This window comes from Chinchilla lanigera, unplaced genomic scaffold (assembly GCF_000276665.1).
Source record: "Chinchilla lanigera isolate Chin_1 unplaced genomic scaffold, ChiLan1.0 scaffold00073, whole genome shotgun sequence".
NCBI lineage: Eukaryota > Metazoa > Chordata > Mammalia > Rodentia > Chinchillidae > Chinchilla > Chinchilla lanigera.
The window spans coordinates 12019622-12040314 of NW_004955474.1; the positions used below are offsets into that span (position 1 = coordinate 12019622).

The window sequence follows — 20693 nt, forward strand, 5'->3', positions numbered from 1 at the left end:
GTTTGTTTTTTCTTCTGGTACCAGGAATCGAACTCACGACCTTGCACTTGCCAGGCAGGTGCTGTGCTGCTGAGCTAAATCCCCAGCCCCCTATCAATAAATTCTATTTGGATTTTTCAAAGAATAGTTTGCTAAATCAAAACTAAAGACATAGCTTAATATAACATATACGCTGACTGCTGAAAAACATTCAAATTAGCAAATACTTTTATTCTAATTTGAGTATGTCTTTCAGATTTACAGATAATTTATTAGAGGTATGTACAGTATTTTAAAAATATATAGATACTTTAAATATTTGGCCTAATTTTAAATGAAAATTATTGTTCAGGAAATAATTCAGTAAAAGCAAACATTCTAGTAATAAGCTTAGGGATACAGACAATGATATAAATAATTTTTGTCACTATAAATATTACTTTTGATGTATAACTTTATTATCACCAAATCCAAATAATGATAACTAACGACTGTCAACCTCTTGTACTGACTAGATGCAAGCAGAAACAGAAGAATCCAAGGCTGAGAGACTGAGCACCTGAGGCCTCCCTGAGGCCCTGGGAACTGATCATGGGAGCAGGATCCCGGGGGGCGCAAAGCCCCTGTGGTTGTTGATAGCCACGTGAAGGACTTCCTCCATTCTTTCCATTGTGGAATACTGGGGCAGATACAGAACACTGTGACACGTCAGTGACCTTGGGTAATCTCTTTCACTGAAAGTTGCAGGACAGCGGAACACTATTCCTCTATTCTGGATGCCTCCTACATGCAATCTATCACGCCCTGTAAGAAATACTGGAAAAGAATAAAATGTAGTTAACATGTATCAGAGAAAGAGAAAAAGAAATTAATGATACCATTCATTTAATAAATGACTGGTAAGCACCCTTGTGTAGAGTGAACTATGCAGGGACACAGTGCCTAGAAACATCACAACATGTAGTTGTTGTCCTCCATGAATTTGAGGTCCATTTGAGGTAAATCACATCCATGAAAACATAAATTTAAATTAGCTCAACCAGGAGATTGGAGGTTGAGAGCTTCCTTGAGCACCGGGACTTGGGGCAGGAAGTAAGAGGGCAGGTCGGGGTGGTCAGGGAGACTTAGAGGCCCCACTGGCTTGTTCTTTAGAAAAGGAGTTGGGCCAGCTTCCAAGGGAGAAGGAAAAACCCAAACAGAGCAGGGCTGGTTCAGGCCACTTATACTGGAGTCCAGAGGCCACTGTTACTCAGGTCCGTGACAGTCCACAGCAGACCCTTTGAGCTGGGCTGTAGACACGCCCAGCCCTGGAGGGACCTTTGAAACACTGTTACCTCTACTGACCTCTACAGTGGCCCCTACCACCAAACTACCCGGAGACTGGGGCTGGCCCTACTCACTTCCTTACAAAACTGCTTCACTTTTGCCAGCACCAACCTTAACTCCTAACAAGTGACACAGTTTCCAACCCACTCACACTTTAAAGCTATAGGTACAGCCATCATTTTGTAAAACACTTGAGCACATTTTCCAGATTGCTTGAATCTTGTGTTTTCCCACATTGTCATCTGAATTAATCCCAAGTAAACTTAATCTTACTTGTTGTTGCCGAGGCTGGTTTTATTGTAGGTTGGCACAAGGCAGGGGAAAAACCAGAGGTGGGAAGATGTAAGTGAACTCTATGAAGGTACAGACAGTTAAAGCAATGGGTTGAAGCAAAAGTTACTCTTTTTAGAAGAGAAGATGAGAGAAGCAGTTTTTTAAATTGAAAAACAGGGTCTGTAAAGAAGTTTAAATTGTACTTCAGCATATTCAGTAACAACAAAAAACAGAAAGATGTGTATTTAAGGAAAAGCTGAGATAGGCATGGTGGTGCAAGCCTTTAATTTCAGCACTGGGGAGACTGAGGCAGGAAGATCTCAATTTCAAGGCAAACTTGCACTAAATAGAGAGACTTTTTCTAGAAAAGCAAAGACTAACCACTAAAACAAAGAGCTGAAAGACTCAGGAGCCTGAAGCTGGAGGCTCACGATTTCAAGGCCAATGGGCCACTTTAACAAAACCCTATCTCAAGCAGGGTGGGAAATGGTAGACTGATACTGCATTCAATCTCCAATACTGAGGAAAAAAAGCTGAAAATGGAAGAAGGAGAAAATTAGGTAGTTAATTGGATCCCAGAGAAACTGCTGTGTTCCCATCAAGAAAACCTAACAACTAGGCTTAGACTCACCCTGTTAGGTTCAAAGTCTGGATCTCACACTTACAAGTTGTTTGAACACGGGCAGAGTACTAAATGCTCCAGACTTGTGTTTCCTGATACTTGAAATGGGAAGAAGTAATAGCACCTACCCCACAGGATTGCTACGGAGGGTAATGGGAAGTGACAGACACAGAGTGGTCAGTAGAGTGCTGGCCACAGAGTGAAGGCACAAGAAATGCTGCTGTTGCTGCTATCCTCCTTATCATTATGTGTCATTGGTGTTACTTTATATAAGACAGTATATTATTTTAAAGACTCAGAGGACTCAGGTAATTAACTTAAGAGTATTACATAAAAAGTTTAATTTGGAACCAAAAGGAATATGGAAAGGAAGACACAATATAAAAAGTGGACCTAGGATTAGTCAGTGTAGAAAAGGAGGTGAAACTGCATTATGCCTATTACTACTTAATGAAAACAGGAAATAAGCTTCTTTATAAGAGAAAGAATGGTGGTCTAGAAGGCAAGGAGCCTGGGTTCTTCTCCTTGCTCTGCCATTAACACATGTGACCTACTATTGAGAGTGACTATCACTCACAGCTATTTACCCTTGTATGAGATAGGTAATTGTGGAGCCATGCAGCATTGCCATACTTACAAAGGAATTTTTTCTTTTCATCCAAAGTTAACTTGTGGAAAACCTTCCAAAATGTCAGTATAGTAGGATGTGATATGTGGTATCCTTGTTCATACTGTGAGTTCTTGAGAGAAAGGAGAAAAATGGTTTTTTCAGGGAGGGGATATATGGGAGTCTTTGGGAAGAATTAGAGGCAACTTACAAAACACTGACCTTTTCAAAGGCTTCCCAGTCATAATTAGTACTTCCAATTACTGCTGTCATTAGTTCTTCAGGCTGGAAACATTTAATTATCTTTTGGTCAAAGACTCTATAAAATCCGTTATGAAATTCTTCATAAACTCTCTTTATGGAGATGTTGAAAATGTAGTCAACACACTTAGAGACATAGTCTTTCCTTGAGGGAGTGAAAAAAAAAATAGCCAGTGATATACTTTACAAATGATGACCATAATCTCCACTTTGCTATTTGTACAATTTTTATTGAGAAAGAAAAGTACATTTCTCCATAGCAGATAAGCTGGTACGGGAATATTAAAACCTGCTCAGCAAGGGGCTGGGGATTTAGCTCAGCGGCAAAGCGCCTGCCTGGCAAGCGCAAGGTCATGAGTTCGGTTCCCGGTACCGGAGAAAAACCAAAAAAAAAAAAAAAAAAACCTGCTCAGCAGAAAGATAAGCAGAAAGATCAACCCTTTGTTTGTTTCCTCCCTGGAACCAGGAGATTTTATTAACACTACTCTGAATACACATGTACCTCAACTTACATTTGGGGTGTGTCCAAGTAGGTCCATCATGAGCTGGAAGTATCATGGAACAAATGTTCCCTTAGTACATGTGTTCACTGTAAAGTACTGCTCATTTCCCATCCTCACCCTGTGGCTCACAGGCAGCTGCATCACAAGACTGCACTGCACCTGTTCCTCGCCAAGGGGAGATCAACATTTAAAACATGGAGTATAGTTTCCATGGAATGTATAGGGCTTTCAAACCATTTTGTCACTCTTTTGCTTAAACTCTTTCTCACTGCCCTTAGGGCAAATTCCTCACCTGCATGGCAAGGATCAAAACCCCTCCATGACCTGACTCTGCCGATCTCAGTAGGCTCTTCCTCTATTTTCCGCTCTGGCCTTGCTCTTTCTCATTTGTAGATAGCTCTACCATGTGACTTTCCTCTCCAGTAAGCCATGTTTCCTCTTCACCTGGGCACTCCTATCAGCCATTAGATTTCAGTGTCAACAAGAGGGGCTTAGTCCTTCTGCTTGTGGAAGATCTGACCTGTACTACAGGATATAACTTCCTACAAGATGCATTTCCTGATGGCAAGTAGTATGGTTTGGGCTGGTTTTGTGTGTCCCCCAAGGCTTTGTGTGAGGTACCCCAGTGTGAGGTACTAAAAGGACTGAAATTTAATGTGATTATGATGTTCATAAGTGTTGTAGTTCTTTTCCTCATTGTAGTTCTTTTCCTCATTGCTGAGACCAAGTTAAAGGAGGAAAGGTTTATTGTAGCTAACACTTTGTAGAGGTTTCAGTTCACAGTTGGCTGGATCCAAGGCAGGGTGGCATGGCAGAGGGTCATCAGAGAGGAGGTACAGTCCACTGCATGTAGGCAGGTGAGAGCACATTTACCCTGTTTTCGTCCCTTGTATTTTACGCAGGCTACCTGCCCTAGGGTGTGTGTAGCACTCAAACCCCTGATCTTACCCAGAACTTTGTCAAACCAATCAGTGGACTGATTTAGTAATCACACACCTTTGAGCCCGGCATCACACACTCTAGATCCAACCACCTCTGAAAAGCACCCCGTATGACCGTATGCGGCTTTTAGGGGATATCTACATACAACAGCTAACAATAGGTGAGGCCTCTGGGAATTGATTAGGATTACACAAGGTGTAACAGTGAAGCACCTATAATAGAACACTGGTGGCCTTGTAAGATAAAGGAGAGAGACCACAAGAGACATGTGTGCTCCTGTTTTTTCCTTTGGGATTCCCTGTGCAGCACTGGGACTCTGTCAGCAGGAAAGCCATCATCCCGCCGGGCGTGGTGGCGCACGCCTGTAGTCCCAGCACTCGGGAGGCTGAGGCAGGAGGATCGTTGTGAGTTCGAGACCAGCCTGTGCTACAAAGTGAACTCAGGGACAGCCTGAACTGTATAGTGAGACCCTGTCTCAAAAAAAAAAAGGAAAGCCATCATCAAATGTAGGTCACTGAACCACAACTGTGAGCTAGAGAAACATTTTTTCTTCATAAAGTTACTTGGGGACAGATATTTAATGATAGTCCTAAAAAATGGCTAACACAGCAGGCTTTATAGTGGAGGCATTCTCACTAGAAGAGTGACAGTCTCTATACTGTAAGCAGCCTTTGAGAACTAGCCTATTTATATTTACTTGGGAGTTGGGGGCAAGAACCTGTGTAGCATTTGCTGACTTCCATTGTATAAATATTCCCATAATAGCTAACTTCAAGTTGATATATTTGTTTAAAAAAAGAGTTCTGAAAATTTAACAATGACCTCTCTCTCCAAGTTGATACTGGCTGGTTCCTACATACCAGTACCTGTAGCTACTTAGTCCCTTACCTGGTTTTAACTTTTTTCAAAGTATAACACATCTTTATCTCCCAATATATCACATATTAACTTATTTATGTATTTTTCTTTTTGGCCCCAGAATTTAGTTTTATTTATATTCTACCCCAGAATTTAATTTTTTTAATTTTTAAATTTATTTTATAATTAAGTTTATTGGTATAGTTTAGATATGCATGATATATCTTAGTTCCTCTTTTTTCCCCCATTCCCGTCCCTTCTCTTCAACCCTTCTTCCACTCCTTACTTACAAAGCTTTGTTTCCATTTTATCCTTAATTTTCTTTTCCCTTCCACTCCTCCTTCCAAATTCTCCTTTCCTTTTGAACAATTACTTCCTATTTCATGATATCTATTATACCTTTTGGCACTGCCCCAGAATTCAAGTTCCTGATTTAATCTTTTTTACTCTTCTATTTCCAGTACCTAGTATAGGTTCTCATACAGAATAGGGGCTCCAAAATACTTGTTTTGTTTGTTTTTGGTACTAGCAATCAAACTCAGGACCTTATGCTTGCTAGGCAGGCATTGTGCTGCTCAGCTATATATCCCCGGCCCCAAAATATTTGTTAAATGTGAAAATACTTAATCCTGAATCCTTTCTTCCCTTATAAATTTGACCTAAAGTCATTATCTTAAAAGCTAAAATACATTTTTAATATATTGTTGTACCAACACTTGATGTATATTCAAAGCAAACATTCTAGTTCTCAAAACTTACTTGTTGGTTTGGTCCACAGGTACAGAGATCCCATCTGGAATTAAATCAACATCATTTTGATCCCAAGGTATCTGTAACCAAAATGTATTAATGTAATCAACCACTCACAATACTATTATTGCCAGTAGATTTTTCCTGTAAAACTGAAAATAACTAGGACTATTTATGTAGTTCAGCCTTTTAAATGCATGCAAAATTTTGAAAGGTACCCTAATACATGTCATACATAAGATTTCAAACATGAAGTATTCCGTTTAGCTGTTTACATTAATTGAATAATTGTAACTTTCAAAAATATATACATATACATAAGGTATCAAATAAAGAACAAGTGGGAGGGAAAGTTTTACAGTACAGAAGTGAAATATCTTTGAAAAAATAAGATTCCATATTTAAAATATTATAATAAAAATTATTTTACAAAAACAGGGGTGGCCCAGGGGTATAGTTCAATGCTAGTGTGCTTGCTTAGCATCTGCAAGGCTTGGGGTTTGCTCTCTAGTCATGCAGTTTAAAGTAAACTATAATCAGGCTTTCCTAAATACTCACAGAGAAATACATATGAAGTTCTTTAATGTCATCAGCTTCATCATTTATAATTTCTTGCAAACTCCTAGAGAAAATTTTAGAATAAAAATTATATTATTGATTGTTTAAAAGTTCAAAAGCAATACATATTAACTGAAGAAAATTGACATTATAGAAATGCAACCAGTGAAATATAAATTTCTGCTCTTCCATCTCCCATTCCTCTTCCTAAAGCAACCTCTATTTATGTTTCAATGTTAGAACCCATACTACCCCACAGATACTGCTGTGTATTATGAAAATTACACAAAGGAGCCCATCTCTAGAGCCAAGATTCTCAATCAGGATGACTGTATTTCCAAGGGACATACAGCAAAATCTGGACATGGTTGTCACAACAAAGGGGGTGTTGTTATTGGTATCTAATGAATAGCCCCCAAATGCAGCATGCTAATCATTGCATAATGCCCAGGACAGCCTCCTACAATGGAGTTAAATCCCAGGGAGCAGGGGACATAGCTTAGCGGTAGAGTGATTAATGAAGCTTGTGGTGGTTCCCTAGCAAAATAAACACATGCATGAGTGTGCATGTGTCCCCAAAACGTCAGTTTCACCAAGGCAGAGAAATCTTGCTCTAGTGTAAATGCAGCCAGTATATTCTCCCACATAGTACATGAGAACAATCTTTCCCTGGACTTCTTCCCAATACTGTAAGAATTCTTATATCAATGTATAAGCAGAAAAATGACAGTTTTCATTTACTTAATTACTAGAAAGGTTAAGCATATTTTATTTTTTGATTAGCCACACATACATATTTATATAAGCTATATGTACTTATAGTACATGTCTGATAACCCACATATATAATATATACTCTTCAAAATCTGTTACCTATGTGGATAAAATCAAGAGACCAGGCACAGATCTGTTTATGATGCTAGGTAATAATCAGAGGAACATTTTTGAAGATCTACCTAATTATAAATTATGATAAAATTCCAATTTTTGTAAAGGGCATATGATACTGAAACAGAAGATCATGATTAGGTATCTCTGTATAACATGATTTATGACTATGTAAATGAAACTATATACAGTCTTTTTAAAAAGCAAATATATTTACTTACTTCCCCCAAAAAGGACTGAGTTCTTTTAAATCTTCCAAAGATGGATTTTGGCCCAGAAGTTTCTTATACAGAGCCAGGGGGAAAGGAATGTTGGCGATATTGAAATTGAATAGGGAGAGTCCACAGAGCATCCCAAAGAGGAAGTATCTATTCCCACATTTAGGCTGCAAAGTGGAATATTTAGATTAGTAAAGCAGAAAATATAGCTCCCTTTTCCAAAATTACAAATTAGGAAAAAATAGGCTTCAGGAAAATAAAACGTTAAGGTTTTTCACAGGTTATAAAACTACTTAATCTTTCTCCATATTTTAAAATACAAATTAGCAATAGGGATATTAAATACATGAATTTATTTCTGTTCTAGAGGCAATCTGTACTGCAGAAACATATGCTCAGATAGGAGTTACAAACTAAGGTTTCACGGCTTGACAGTCACTGCCTTCTGATTCATACAGAAAAATGACACTCAAGAGAGTGTACCTTACACTTTCAGTCAGCTTCAAGTATGTCAGAGGATGGGCTCATAATGGCGTCCCCTTGGTGTGCTAGCAGGACAAGCTTATAAAGAAAGCAAAGGGATGAACTGTGTAGGCAACAAAGGCAAAGGTGTAAGAAAGGGGAAGAAAGAGTGCTGTTAAGTTGGAGCTATGTGGTCTGAGTGTCTCCCCCAGGTGTCTGTGTAGGAAGCCTGGTGCTCAGTGTGGCAATAATAGACTCCACTCCTCACTCAGGATAGGAGATACTCACATACTTTTCTAATGAAAATATTTACTTTAGTGTAATGGAAGCTGGCTGTGCATTTCAGTAGCTGCAGTAGGGGAATATAGGAAGCAATCTTTGTGCTCACCTACTTGGCAGATGAATGGCAAGGTGTATGCATGTGTGTCAAAGTATCAACAAGTGAGTTTTATCCATGTTACATATTCCCATGCAGTGTTACATTTTTGTGTATTTATAATTTGTTTCATTAAATATTTTCTTTTGATTTTTCTTATAGAATTAGTACAATTCTGTACAATGTCACATGAAAATCTGCTTTTACAACTTTGGGAGGAGGTGGAAAGTGTCATCAGGTGATTCAGCTACTGATGATCACTTGGATCATATAAGCCAAAGAAGCTGTAACAGTGAGATGGAACAAGACATGACAGAGAAGTAGAGAATGAAGACCCTGACTCAGATGAGGAAGAAAACAGTCGTGTAAATAAATATTTAACTAGTCAAAATGCTACAAAATGTTCATGTATACCTGAACAATCCAACATTAGAACTAGGTCAGTAAATGTTATTAGGTTCTTGCCAGGGATGAAACCTACTGGAGGGAATGTTAACACTGCAGTTCAATGTTGGAAATTAATTGCAATGAATGATATGCTACAAGATGTCATGAAATAACATTAAAAATGAAATACAAGTAAAATGTTCTATACGTACTATTAGTAATACTCAAAAATATATTTATCATGACACATCACTATCTGAACTAAAAACCTTCTTTGCAGACTTTATCATCTAATTGTCAGAATCTAAAGGACTTATGGACATGTCACAGATGTGGCATTGCAATTTTTAGAACAATAAAGCTACTTAGTTTCCTTCAAAATGGTCTATGTTTTGACAACAAAAAGACCCACCAAGGGAGAAAAAAAAATCCAACAACTTGGCTGCTATTTGCTCATTTTTTGAAAGCTTTGAACTGTCCAACAACTTATACACCATCTGAATACAAAACAATCGATGAACAATTTGTATCATTTTATGGCTGTTAAAGCTTTTGGCAAAATATGCCAAATCAACCTCCAAGTATGATATATAAATATATACCCTGGTAGATGTGAAGACATTTTACATCTTGAATTAAAAATCTATCCTGGAACTCAGCCACCAGGTAATAAATCATGCAGTAATAAATTGTATGATGTTGTGAACAGACCTGTTGCACCTATTTCAAAAAGTAACCCGAATGTCACATTTGACAACTGGTTCACCAGTTATCCATTCATGTTACATTTGCTAAAAGAACACCAGTTGATCAGCACAGGAGCTATCTGCAAGAATGATGTGGAGATTCCCCCCAAAATGTCACAAGTTCACAACAGAGAAATATACAGTACTACCTTTGGATTTTAGAAAGATGTAACATTAGCCTCATATATGGCAAAGAAAAACAAAATAGTATTGATACTGTCAACATTACACCATGATGATAAGACTGACAGTGAAGCAGGGCTTGGTGGTGCACACTTATAATCCCAGCACTTGGGAAGCTGAGGCAGGATCCCATGAGTTCAAGGTCAGCCTGTGCTATGTAGGGAGTTCAAGACTGGCCTGGACTACATAGAGAGACCCTGTCTCAAAAAAACCGAAAGACTGAGAATGAATCCTCAACTCAAAGCCAGAAAAATGGTCACATTTTACAACAAAATGAAAGGCAGAGTAGATGCTGTTGACAAGTTCTGTAGCAGCTCTGATGTCACTTGAAACACAAAGCACTGGCCAATGGTTGTGTTTTACTGAATCCTAAACAAATCAGGCATAGTTTCATAGTTCACACACTTAAACAAGCACAAAATATCATTGCAAAATTTTCTTAGAGGATTGGGACTGGAACTGACAAATGATCGATTACAGCAGAGGAAGAACAGTATGTATCTGTCCAAAGAACTTGCAAAAGAATTCTGGAAGACTGATGAACAGACAGGTGAAATATCACAAGAGCCTAAGAAAATAGGATGTTCTACCGAAAAAGACAGGAAATTGCATGTGCTATCAGGTTAAGCAATACTTGTATATGGAACATGCTGTTTTCATGTGTGAAATCTGCCTTGGTGTGATAACTGAAGTACGTAGAAATTATATTTGTGGCAGACTTTTATTTGTATTTTCATTGTAGTTCACATAGGAATTTATTTCTGTGTTTTCAGATTTAGTAAGCAAACATTTGATGTAGAAAATGTTGATGTTCCAGTATATATTTGACATTTTATTTTACTGATATTTTGTTTTCCTGCTAAGTATACATTATACAGTGTAATAGGAACCTCCTGACAACACAGGAAGACAAGAGAGGTGACATATATGACCTGCCAAAAAAGATAGGAAAGTAAAACATACATGCTGTCAGTGTAAGCAATACTTGCATATGGAACATGCTGTTTTCAGGTGTGAAAACTGCTTTTGGTGTGATAATTCATGATTATTTCTGTGGTAAAGTCTGACTTGTATTTTTATTGTAATTCACATTGGGATTTATTTGTTTTTTTACATTTTGTAAGCAAGTAAATAGTTGATGTTGAAAATGCTGATGTTGATTCTAAACACTCATTACATATTAAAAATTTAATATTTTACTGATATTTTATTTTCCTCTTAAATACATATTGTATAATAAAACTCAGTAATTCATCAGTAGAAATACTCTTAAAAATAAATGTGGGTGTTATACACCCACTGTAATGCTCCTTTAAAAAAATTTACTGTAACATGGGATCTTTAAGAGGAGGGGCTTATGGAGAGGTTGTGAGGTCACTGGGAATATACCCTTGGAAGGCACTAATATAGTTCCATGGGAGCCCACTCTCACCTGGCTTCCTTTCTCTCCATGCAACCTCTTCCCTGCACAGGAGACTGCCATGATACCATTTGTCATCAGATCCTCATCAGAGCTGAGATGATACCCGTATTAGGTGTCTGAACATACCAGAAGTGAAAGCTTAATAAATCTTTTTTGTAAAGCACCCAGCTTTGGTTACCATTATGGTAACAAAAATCAACAATAATAACAACAAAAACAGATTAAGACAGCTGGCTTTGCTTTGGACCTTGCAGTTCTAGATGAGAGAAATCCCAGACTCTATCTTGGTCATAACTGTAGCCCAACAGAGGAAACACCACTAGCTTGAAGAGTGTAAGATTTCTATTCTACTACCAGCCTTGCGGTTATCAGACTCAGAGCTTCAGGCACTCACAAACTGTTCAATCAACTCAGTCTACTTGCCCTACTCACAAATTGTTCAATCAACAATCTACCTGCCCCACTGACTTCTCAAAATAAATATGACAGATGATAAAAATGTATCTGAATTTTGGAAATGAGTTAAAGGTACAATATCTGTAATCTCCAAAGGTGATTGCTCCTAAACTAATCAACTTTCTTTCCCAAACTGTGGGGAAATGCTGGCCAAAGGAGTGATTGAATTTGAGTATGTTAAGAAAAGGACCTGGAACAGTAGTTCCCATGCTTCTGGAATGCATAGTTAAGAGTTTAGAGCAGAATCTGCAAGATAGCAGTCAGCAAAATTAAAAGCAGTTTGTTCTCTGAGATGTTTGCTTTGGCCATTGAGTCCCCTCTGCCCCAATGAGATTATTTAATTCAGGTCGACATGTGTTATGTAACAAATTATCCCATTTCAGCCCTGTCTTCTGACCAAAACTCCTACATAATATGTTGCAAGTGCTTTTCTTCTACACCTTGTTCTCATGTCTTTGAATCACAAATAACTGCAGAGGTCTTAGCTCACTGTTGTTTCCCTGAGGTTCTCATGCCCAGGAAGCAGCCCCCTCTGCGTTCTTGGTGATTGAAATAAATCTTTTTTTTTTTTTTTTTTGGTTTTGGTTTTTCTCCGGCACCGGGAACCGAACTCACGACCTTGCGCTTGCCAGGCAGGCGCTTTTGCCGCTGAGCTAAATCAACCAGCCCCTGATTGAAATAAATCTTGACTCTGTGTAATCTTCATCCTCTCCTCATCCACAGTTGTACACTGCAACACCAAACTTTGTAGTATGTCCCCTGGTTCTGCATTATTTTGTCATTTAACTGAGTCAGACACAAATTTAAAAAAAAAAAATTGTTTTTGTATTTTTTGTCAAGAAGGATAGAATAATGTTCAAGAGTAAAGGCTCTGGAGTCAGACAGCACTAAACTCATGTCTTAGGGTGGTCACTTGCTAGGTGCTGTGGTCTTGGGCAATTACTTTATCTCTCTTAGCCTCATTTTCTTCACTTGTAAGATGAGGATGAATCATCAACCTCCCAGAGTTGATATAATTTATTTTTCTCCTCTCTATCCCTCACTTGTACTTCATTAGTCCATTCTGTCCCTGTCCTTAATGATTAATCTCTGGTCTATACTTCTCCATCACACCTCTAATGACTTCCATCCTTCCTGGATGTTGTTCTGCCCTAACAAACACTACCTTAAATTTGAGTTCTTTTCATACTGTCACACCATCTTGCTTTATTCTTGCAACACACTTGTAAGGCAGACAGAGCAAAAAGAATAACCATTTTACAGGGAAGAAACTGAAAACTCAACCATGGCACAGCCACCATCACTTTAGAACTTTGGATTCTAGTCCCACACTAGTGATTCCTTCCTTACCTTGCTATGCTTCTCAGTAACTGTTAAGGCATCAAGTTGGCAACCTAATGTCAGTCTTGCCACTTTGTCTATGTATATAAAAAGTTTCAGGAGAAAAGGGATCCTGTCATAATTTGAATCTTCTATAATATTTAATAGAATGTGGGAACCTCAAGAAACACTGAATAAATGCCTCCTATCAACTGATTAAAAAACCAACCACTGGCACACTTTAGCCATCTATCTTTAAGAGGCTCATTCATTCTCAGAAATCTATTATTATCTGTTAAGATTTGATCTACAGCATCTAGGAGAACAATCTGAGAAAAGCAACCAGTAAGTAGAAGCTCAACATACGATTTCTTTCAGAACTATTTTGTCCATGTTATTAACAGACAATAAGTTTTTTATAACTTTAGTAAAGAAAGTGCTCACACTCCAAACATCTTTTAAAAAATGTAATTGTTACTCACCTTTTGAGAATTAACAGGTATATTTGTCAATAATGTCTATCAATTATTTCTCTCCTAATTGAAAACACTCTCAAGTGCTAGCTTTCCAAATTTAGGGCATACCCCAAGTATTTATGTATCAGACATCAGGAAAAGAAATTGTAGTATATCCATACAACTGAGTATTTCTCCACAATAAAAAAGAATGAACATGGACACATGTCACAACACAATCTCAGCAAAATTATGAACTGTACAAATGCTACCCAAAATATGGGTCCCAAAGCTCTCTATGATGTTATCTTGCACTATCTTCCATGGTTTTCATATTGTAGTGTGTGGAGTACATTTTCTGTTCTGAAAAACTATGAGAAAGAAACTTACATTTACAGGGAACCACATGCAGGAACCCTCTTCAGGATACATGAACATTCCATATTTGGGATGGGTCATCTCTTCAAATATACAGTGGAAGAACTCAGCAGTGACCCCTCCACTCTCAGGACGAATTTCTTTGATAAATTCAACCTAAGAAAGAAAACACATCCCCACAGTCTGATTTAAACCTAATGCTTCAGCTGCTTTGGAAAAGTGTTAAATCTCTAATGATCATTCTTGCAGTCACTGGAATTACCAGAATCACTCAGCCAGTCTATCCAGCCAGTCTATCCAGCCTCAATTTCCTGCCTACAAGTGCGGACCATCAACCTATTTTTCTCAGGCTGTTCTGTAGTAAGTGCATGGATCCCTTCCACTGCTACATGTACCAAGAGAAGGGAGACTCTAGCATCTACCATTTATGTTGACCAGACTCTTGAACCAAAGTTTGATGCGCTTCAAACTCCCACACTGCTCAATTCCCCAGTTATTCTATGTTGTTGTATATCTTCATCTTATTGTTCAGGTTTTACATCCTTGGCCACAGTTAACAGTTACTTGGTTTTTCTTGCCTGTGTTCTCAATAGGCCTTTCACTAAACCACCCTTTCAGCCAGCCTGGGCATTAGGCCTGCAGAAACTACAGTGCCTGATTGTGCTAGTCATCACATAAGAAACAGTACCAACTACGTCCTCTTTTTCAAACCTCTCTTCACCTTTAAACTTGGTGGCTTTGTTCTAACCTTGTTTCTGCATGTCTCTGTAACGATTCCTTTTCTAATATCCTGTCTTTGTCTTTTTTTGGTTTTTGTTGTTTTTTTTGGTGCTGTGAATCAAACCCAGGGCATCATGCATACTTGGCAAGTACTCTACCACTGAGTTACACCTCTAGCCAAACTGTTTTATTGTAAGTGTCCATGAGCTTTAGTGTTTTGGATTTTTCTATTTATACTCTCTTTGCCTGGAAAATCTTATTTGTAAGATGTCTGATCAAAACCTTGGCCAGAACCATCATGTTCAAAAACTGCCTTACCTTCCCACATAAAAAGTCTAACAAATTAAGCTTTCTCCTGATTTTATTATCTCTGCTCATGTCCTAGCAACTCTGTCTACCTCACAGGACTAACTCATAGTGGGCAATGACAACCTTGCCATATTCACAATCTATGTATTGATTGGATTTGCCTTGAAATTTATATTCTTATCTCTTAGTCAATTCCTGTTTGGGAACAATGTTCTACTGATTTCCTCACAGTTAAGACATAAAGAAAAATAACTACAAAGGGAGTCACACAACTAGAAAGTCTGGCTTATGAAACAGTTTCTTTGTTTTCCACTGAAATCCCATGTTGGGAACTATCCTTCTCCTATCTGAGGCTCACCTTCCAGGTTCTGGTCTCCTTTCTTAGAGGTTAACACTAACCCTCATGGCTGATATCAGGAAAATCCACTTCCTTCTGTCAGACTCCAAACTTTACCCATTGTTAGCCACAATAGGGCAAATCTTCTGAGATATTACATAATAAATACCCTAGAGGCACCCACAAAGGATTAAACGAAGGATGACTAGATTGAAACCCATATAGTAGAGAATCTTAAATTCAAACTAGAGTCAAAATGTAGAATTACTGTCTGTTTCACTTGCTCTTGTTGACTGTATGAATAGTTTCAATTTTTTACCACTCCTTAATCCATGTCTTTTGCATGTGATTTTTGCAGTTTTTCCTCTGAAGTTTTTGAGTATATTTTCCCAGCCTCTGACCTGAGTTCATCTATGGGACTTCTTTGACTAAAGAAATAACTATTCAGTCATTTCTATCCTGCACTCTTGCATGGGAGAAAAGACCATGCTTGCTGTTCCCAGCAGAAAGATGAAAGATATACAAAGCAAAATCAAACTGCCCTGGCCAGGCCTAGCATAACATCAACCTTTGTGCATGAGTAAAAATATTCAATGACACTTTTTACTGTACCACTAAAGTTTTCAAAAAGCTGGTTTCTTCAACTTGGCTTAACTGATGTAGGGCATCTTCCACCAGGTGACTTCGCCTGATTCTCAGTATTAATGTAGGTGATTCAACCTTTCCTTCCACCGTGGCTGCTGACCTCTATAAAAAGAAATATTTTGGTTGGCCTTTCCTCTTGACTGCTAAGTATCCTAGAGATTGTTTAATGTTTTTTGTAAAGCATCCACTTAATCATGATTGCCATTACTATATATACTCCCATTGTCATTAAGATAAAGACCCATGTGTCTACATGATGGTAGATAAAGCAAATGTAGCATCAGAACAACTATGGCACCTAAGAGTCATATACAAGAAATTAATCTTCACAGATGAATGGTGAAGTATAGTAATTAAAAGCATCTCAGATCATACATTGCAGTATAGGATCCTGAAAGGTGACCCTGGTATTAAGTATGCTGAAACACTGTTGACACCATGCACATGAACAATGGGCACTTTCAGGGCTCTGGAATAATGTTAACTGTAGGACAAAGGTGAGAGAAGACATACTCAAGAAGACTGATTCTTCTCCTAACTATGGTTCATTAACCCAGACTGCAGTCTGCTTTACAGGCTCTAGAAACATGCCACAGGTGGCCTCATTTTATATCTAGCATTGCTCTAGTTACTCTTCTTAGTGCTATTTAGCTTTTTTGGTTAGCCAAGATTGTTTTGCCCCTTCAATCCCTACCTAACTTTGTTTCTGCTGAACTCTAGGTTAGACATTTAGAAATAGACTTGCCAGCCTCACTTTGACCTTCAATACTCCTTTAGGGCTTCTGCATATCACCAGAACAATAAAGGAGCATTTGGGACTCATAACCAATGTAGCTCTGTTGGGGTCTGTCCTACAGTTGTGAAAGCAAGACCAGTGGATAGCAGCTGTCCTATTCCAGGTTTCTAGGTTGGGTGTGTCTGTCCATTTTCATTCTCTCCAAGCTCCCCAGACTAGGGGACACGGGGCTCTGGGCTTGGGAACCACCTGTCCTAGACCTCTGCCACCACTATATACTGTACTGAGAAATTTACTCCTGATTTTACTATGTTTTCTTTGATGATTTTTTTTTTTTTTTGTACTGAGAATCAAACTCATGATCTCAGGCTTGCCAGGCAAGTGCTTATGCCACTGAACTACATCCCCAGCCCTGATAATATTTTTTGAAGGAGGTTCTGGATTTTTTAGGAAATGGAACAGGTCTGGTCTCTGGTCCTTTCTGGTTTTAGGTCATCTCCTGGTACTAGAGTCTACAACACTGTTACACATTAGCAGTACTGACCACAGAGCAATGGGTACCATGTCTGTGAGTGACAGCCATGGACAGTAGTACCCTCCACCAACTCCGGCAGAGAGGAGTCTGTGCCTCCAGTAACCTAATGCAGGCTGGACTGGAAACCTGGATCTTAACTTCTCTCCCAGGTTCTCCACTCCTGTTCTCTACATATTGGTTTTCTTTTTCTCTCTGTCCACATTTGAATTGGTGGACAGTTTGGAGCTTACAATTTAAGACTGTACATCATGTCTCCTTTGGAGAGTGGGACTATGAAGTCTGCTGTCCAACTCTGCCAGTGAGAACTACAACCAGGAGTTATCTCTCCTAGTGCTTCATTGTGTGCAACCTGCCTGTCTAGATCCACTGTCCACTCAACTACTCACTAACAGACTAGAAAGATTAGACACTGATGAAGAAGTGTGTTCTACAAATGAAGGGCTTGATAAGAGTAATTTATCAGAAAACTTGGTCTGAGAAGGAAAGATAATCTATTTTTCCCTTTACCAAGGATGTTAGAAAAATAAAAACAGAAGTGATCTCTGTAAACTTATATATGAATATACCAGTACCTGACACTAACAACAGTAACTAGAGGGAGAGGCCTTATCTACAGAATGCAGTAGGAATGTAGAAGGATGTAGCTTGTGTCTAATTTGCTTATTGTACATAAACCTAGCATTAATGGACTTGAGTCATATTGCATTGGAAAATGTCATGTAAACTAGCATTTTACTAATAGAGTGTAGAAATGGAATGTTTTAGGTTTGAAACGGCTCTTATTGTAGACATATGTCCTAGACTTCTCTATATTTTACTCAGAGAGAGGCAATATACTTTGAATTATTAGTAGAAGTCAGTAACGGACACTACTCTGGATTCCTATCAGTCTTTAAGGTAGAAGTACTAGAGATAAACAGATATGAACCTGTCCTGAGCGGTGACAGAAAACAGGCCTCAGCAATCAACAAAATCTTTGGAAAATCTTTAACATAGTGTCTGTAGAATGAGCACCATATATATTAACTAAGAATTAAGGCTCACGGTGATAAGGAAACAAAAATATGTAAATGTTATGTGGAAATAATACAAGAGCTGTAGTGTGAAAGTAAGTGAAAAAAAGAATCACCAACTGACTCAGTATTATCTCAGAATAAAAGAGAATCAGTTGGAGCTTACAAATACAACTCCAAGAAGCTTAATGACATAAAGCCCAAATACTGACACTGAGACATAGTAGTAACTAAAACTACATAGAGAAACAGATAGAAAAATCACACCCTACTAAATAGTTTCAGTATTTCTCATATAGAAAAACAGTTATCTAGAGAAAATGAGGACTAAGGCAACAAACAATGAGAAATATAAATTAAAAATTGTCTGAAATATGATTAAATTATAAAACTGGAAAAAAAAATCACACAGATTAATAATATCCTGCATTGGTGAATAAGTGAAACATATACTGCATACATTGTTGGTAGAAACATAAATTGGTACAAGCTATAGTAATCAAAAGAGAAAAGATTAAACACTGCCTTCCTATTTCAATGGTACTTAGCAATCTTAGGGTCACCAAACAGCCCTGAACTAATGAAGAAAGGTTCTTTATAGAATTCCAGTTAATACTCTGCAAGAAGTGATGCAATTAAAAATACCTGTATACTGCAAACCTTAATAAAAATGGATGGAATTATTAAATAATTTTATCAGCATGAAATTTCAAAAGACTTACGGAAAACATTAAAATGGAAGAAGAGTCATATATTAACCAGCTGAACCCATGATGAGTATCAGCAGATATGAGAGCAAGATTACCAGAAATGATGCATTAAAGTATGAGAAAGTGAAAAGTATTTCACTTGGGATTTCAGCCTGGGATTTTCTTTAAAAAACTTCAGCAGAAAACAGTAACAACTAAAAAAACAAAAAAAGTGATAGATGAAAAAAGTATGGCCAAATGTTGAATCTTGGTGATGGGACTTATTATACTAGTATCTCTATTTTAGATATGTTCAAAAATTTATGTAACAAAAAATGTAGACCACCTTCTATGGTTTGATGGTGTCTGCCAAGGTTCATGTGCTGGACCCAGTGGGGTGCTGCTGAGAAGTGATAGAGCCTTTAAGAGGCAGGGCCTGGTGGAAGACAATTAAGTCACTGGGCCCCACCTCAGCAGAGATTAGTGCTGGTCTCACAGAATGAATTAGTTCTTTCCAGAGTAGGTTATTACGAAGTTAGGCTTGTTAGCCTGGCATAGTGCATGCTTATAATCCCAGCACTTGGGAGAGTGAGGGAGGAAAATCACTGCAAGTTCAAGGCCAGCCTGGGCTACACAGAAAGACCCTGCCTCAACAGATCAAACCAAACCAAACCATCCCCTACCAAAGGATGTTAGGCTTTCCAACACAATTAGTCCCTTCAACATATGCCCAATACAGCAAGATGGGGCCTATTTTGCCAGGATACCTAAGTGCACTGCTGGACTTCCAGAACTGTGAACTAAAGAAACCTCTTTTATTCATATAGCACCTAGCCTCAAGTATTTTGTGATACTTAGGAATACAGAATACATACCCGCATTTTTATTGATGAATCAACATGTAACAACTTAATTTTGGATTGTAAATTACAGACAAATGAAAAATGAGTGAACATAATAAGAATGGGATGGTCATCAAATACCTAAAGAAGAAACAGATTTGATAATTAGAAGAAAAAAAAAATCAATTCTTTTCCCTATTACCTTATTTCCTGCTATGCTTTTTCGTATCTGTTAATCCAAATTATTTAAAAGCAAATTTCCAAAACATACAGCAAAAGATGATTAAGTTTTCAGTGATTCTCCAGTTTAACAAGTTGAGCATTGTAATGAGGAAATTTTCAAGTGTTAATTTATTAAAGGCATACCTACACAGATACAAGTGTGTACTGCTGTAAAGTATGACCACTACCTGGTCCACAGCCCAAAAGGACAGTATTTCTCCTGCAGCAATACTCCACAGGTCAGACAGCTCGTCTATGTTGAAAGTACCTTCTGGCAGATGACGGGTAGATTTGTTTACCTTAAAAAGAATATGACCTAAAATCACATTGCTTTTTAATAAATTATCTAATTTATGACATAAAGTTATATATATATATATGAAATACATTTTTAATTGTGAAGTACAGCTCTATAAAATTTCTCTTTTCTGATCAATAATTTCTTAAATTTTAGGGAAGAAATATGGTCAAAGATACAAGGTGTTGTCAGATTGATAAAAAAATTCCTATGGCTCAGAAATACTGGACATTGTCTCAAGATCTTGAGAATAAAAGCATCTTAAGAATCCAAGTATGCTACACAAACCCAGCACTTTCTCCACTGAAGAATATGCATCAGTACACATTATTCTTTTAAGCACAGGATAAACTAAGATAAAAATCATCTTGTAGAC

At 37.9% G+C, this 20693-nt stretch overlaps 1 protein-coding gene across 1 annotated transcript in view; it reads right to left on the reverse strand.

The window, feature by feature from the left end:
- Positions 1-415: 415 nt before the first annotated feature.
- LOC102008619 (E3 ISG15--protein ligase HERC5-like) overlaps positions 416-20693 on the reverse strand; it is a gene marked incomplete at its 5' end in the record, with an annotated part of 44966 nt that continues 24688 nt past the window's right edge. The window contains 10 exon segments of the mRNA XM_013502751.1: positions 416-795; positions 2838-2940; positions 3030-3213; positions 6131-6201; positions 6680-6743; positions 7789-7952; positions 13984-14127; positions 15950-16084; positions 19831-19938; positions 20208-20318. Coding sequence (XP_013358205.1) covers positions 569-795; positions 2838-2940; positions 3030-3213; positions 6131-6201; positions 6680-6743; positions 7789-7952; positions 13984-14127; positions 15950-16084; positions 19831-19938; positions 20208-20318 — 1311 coding nt within the window.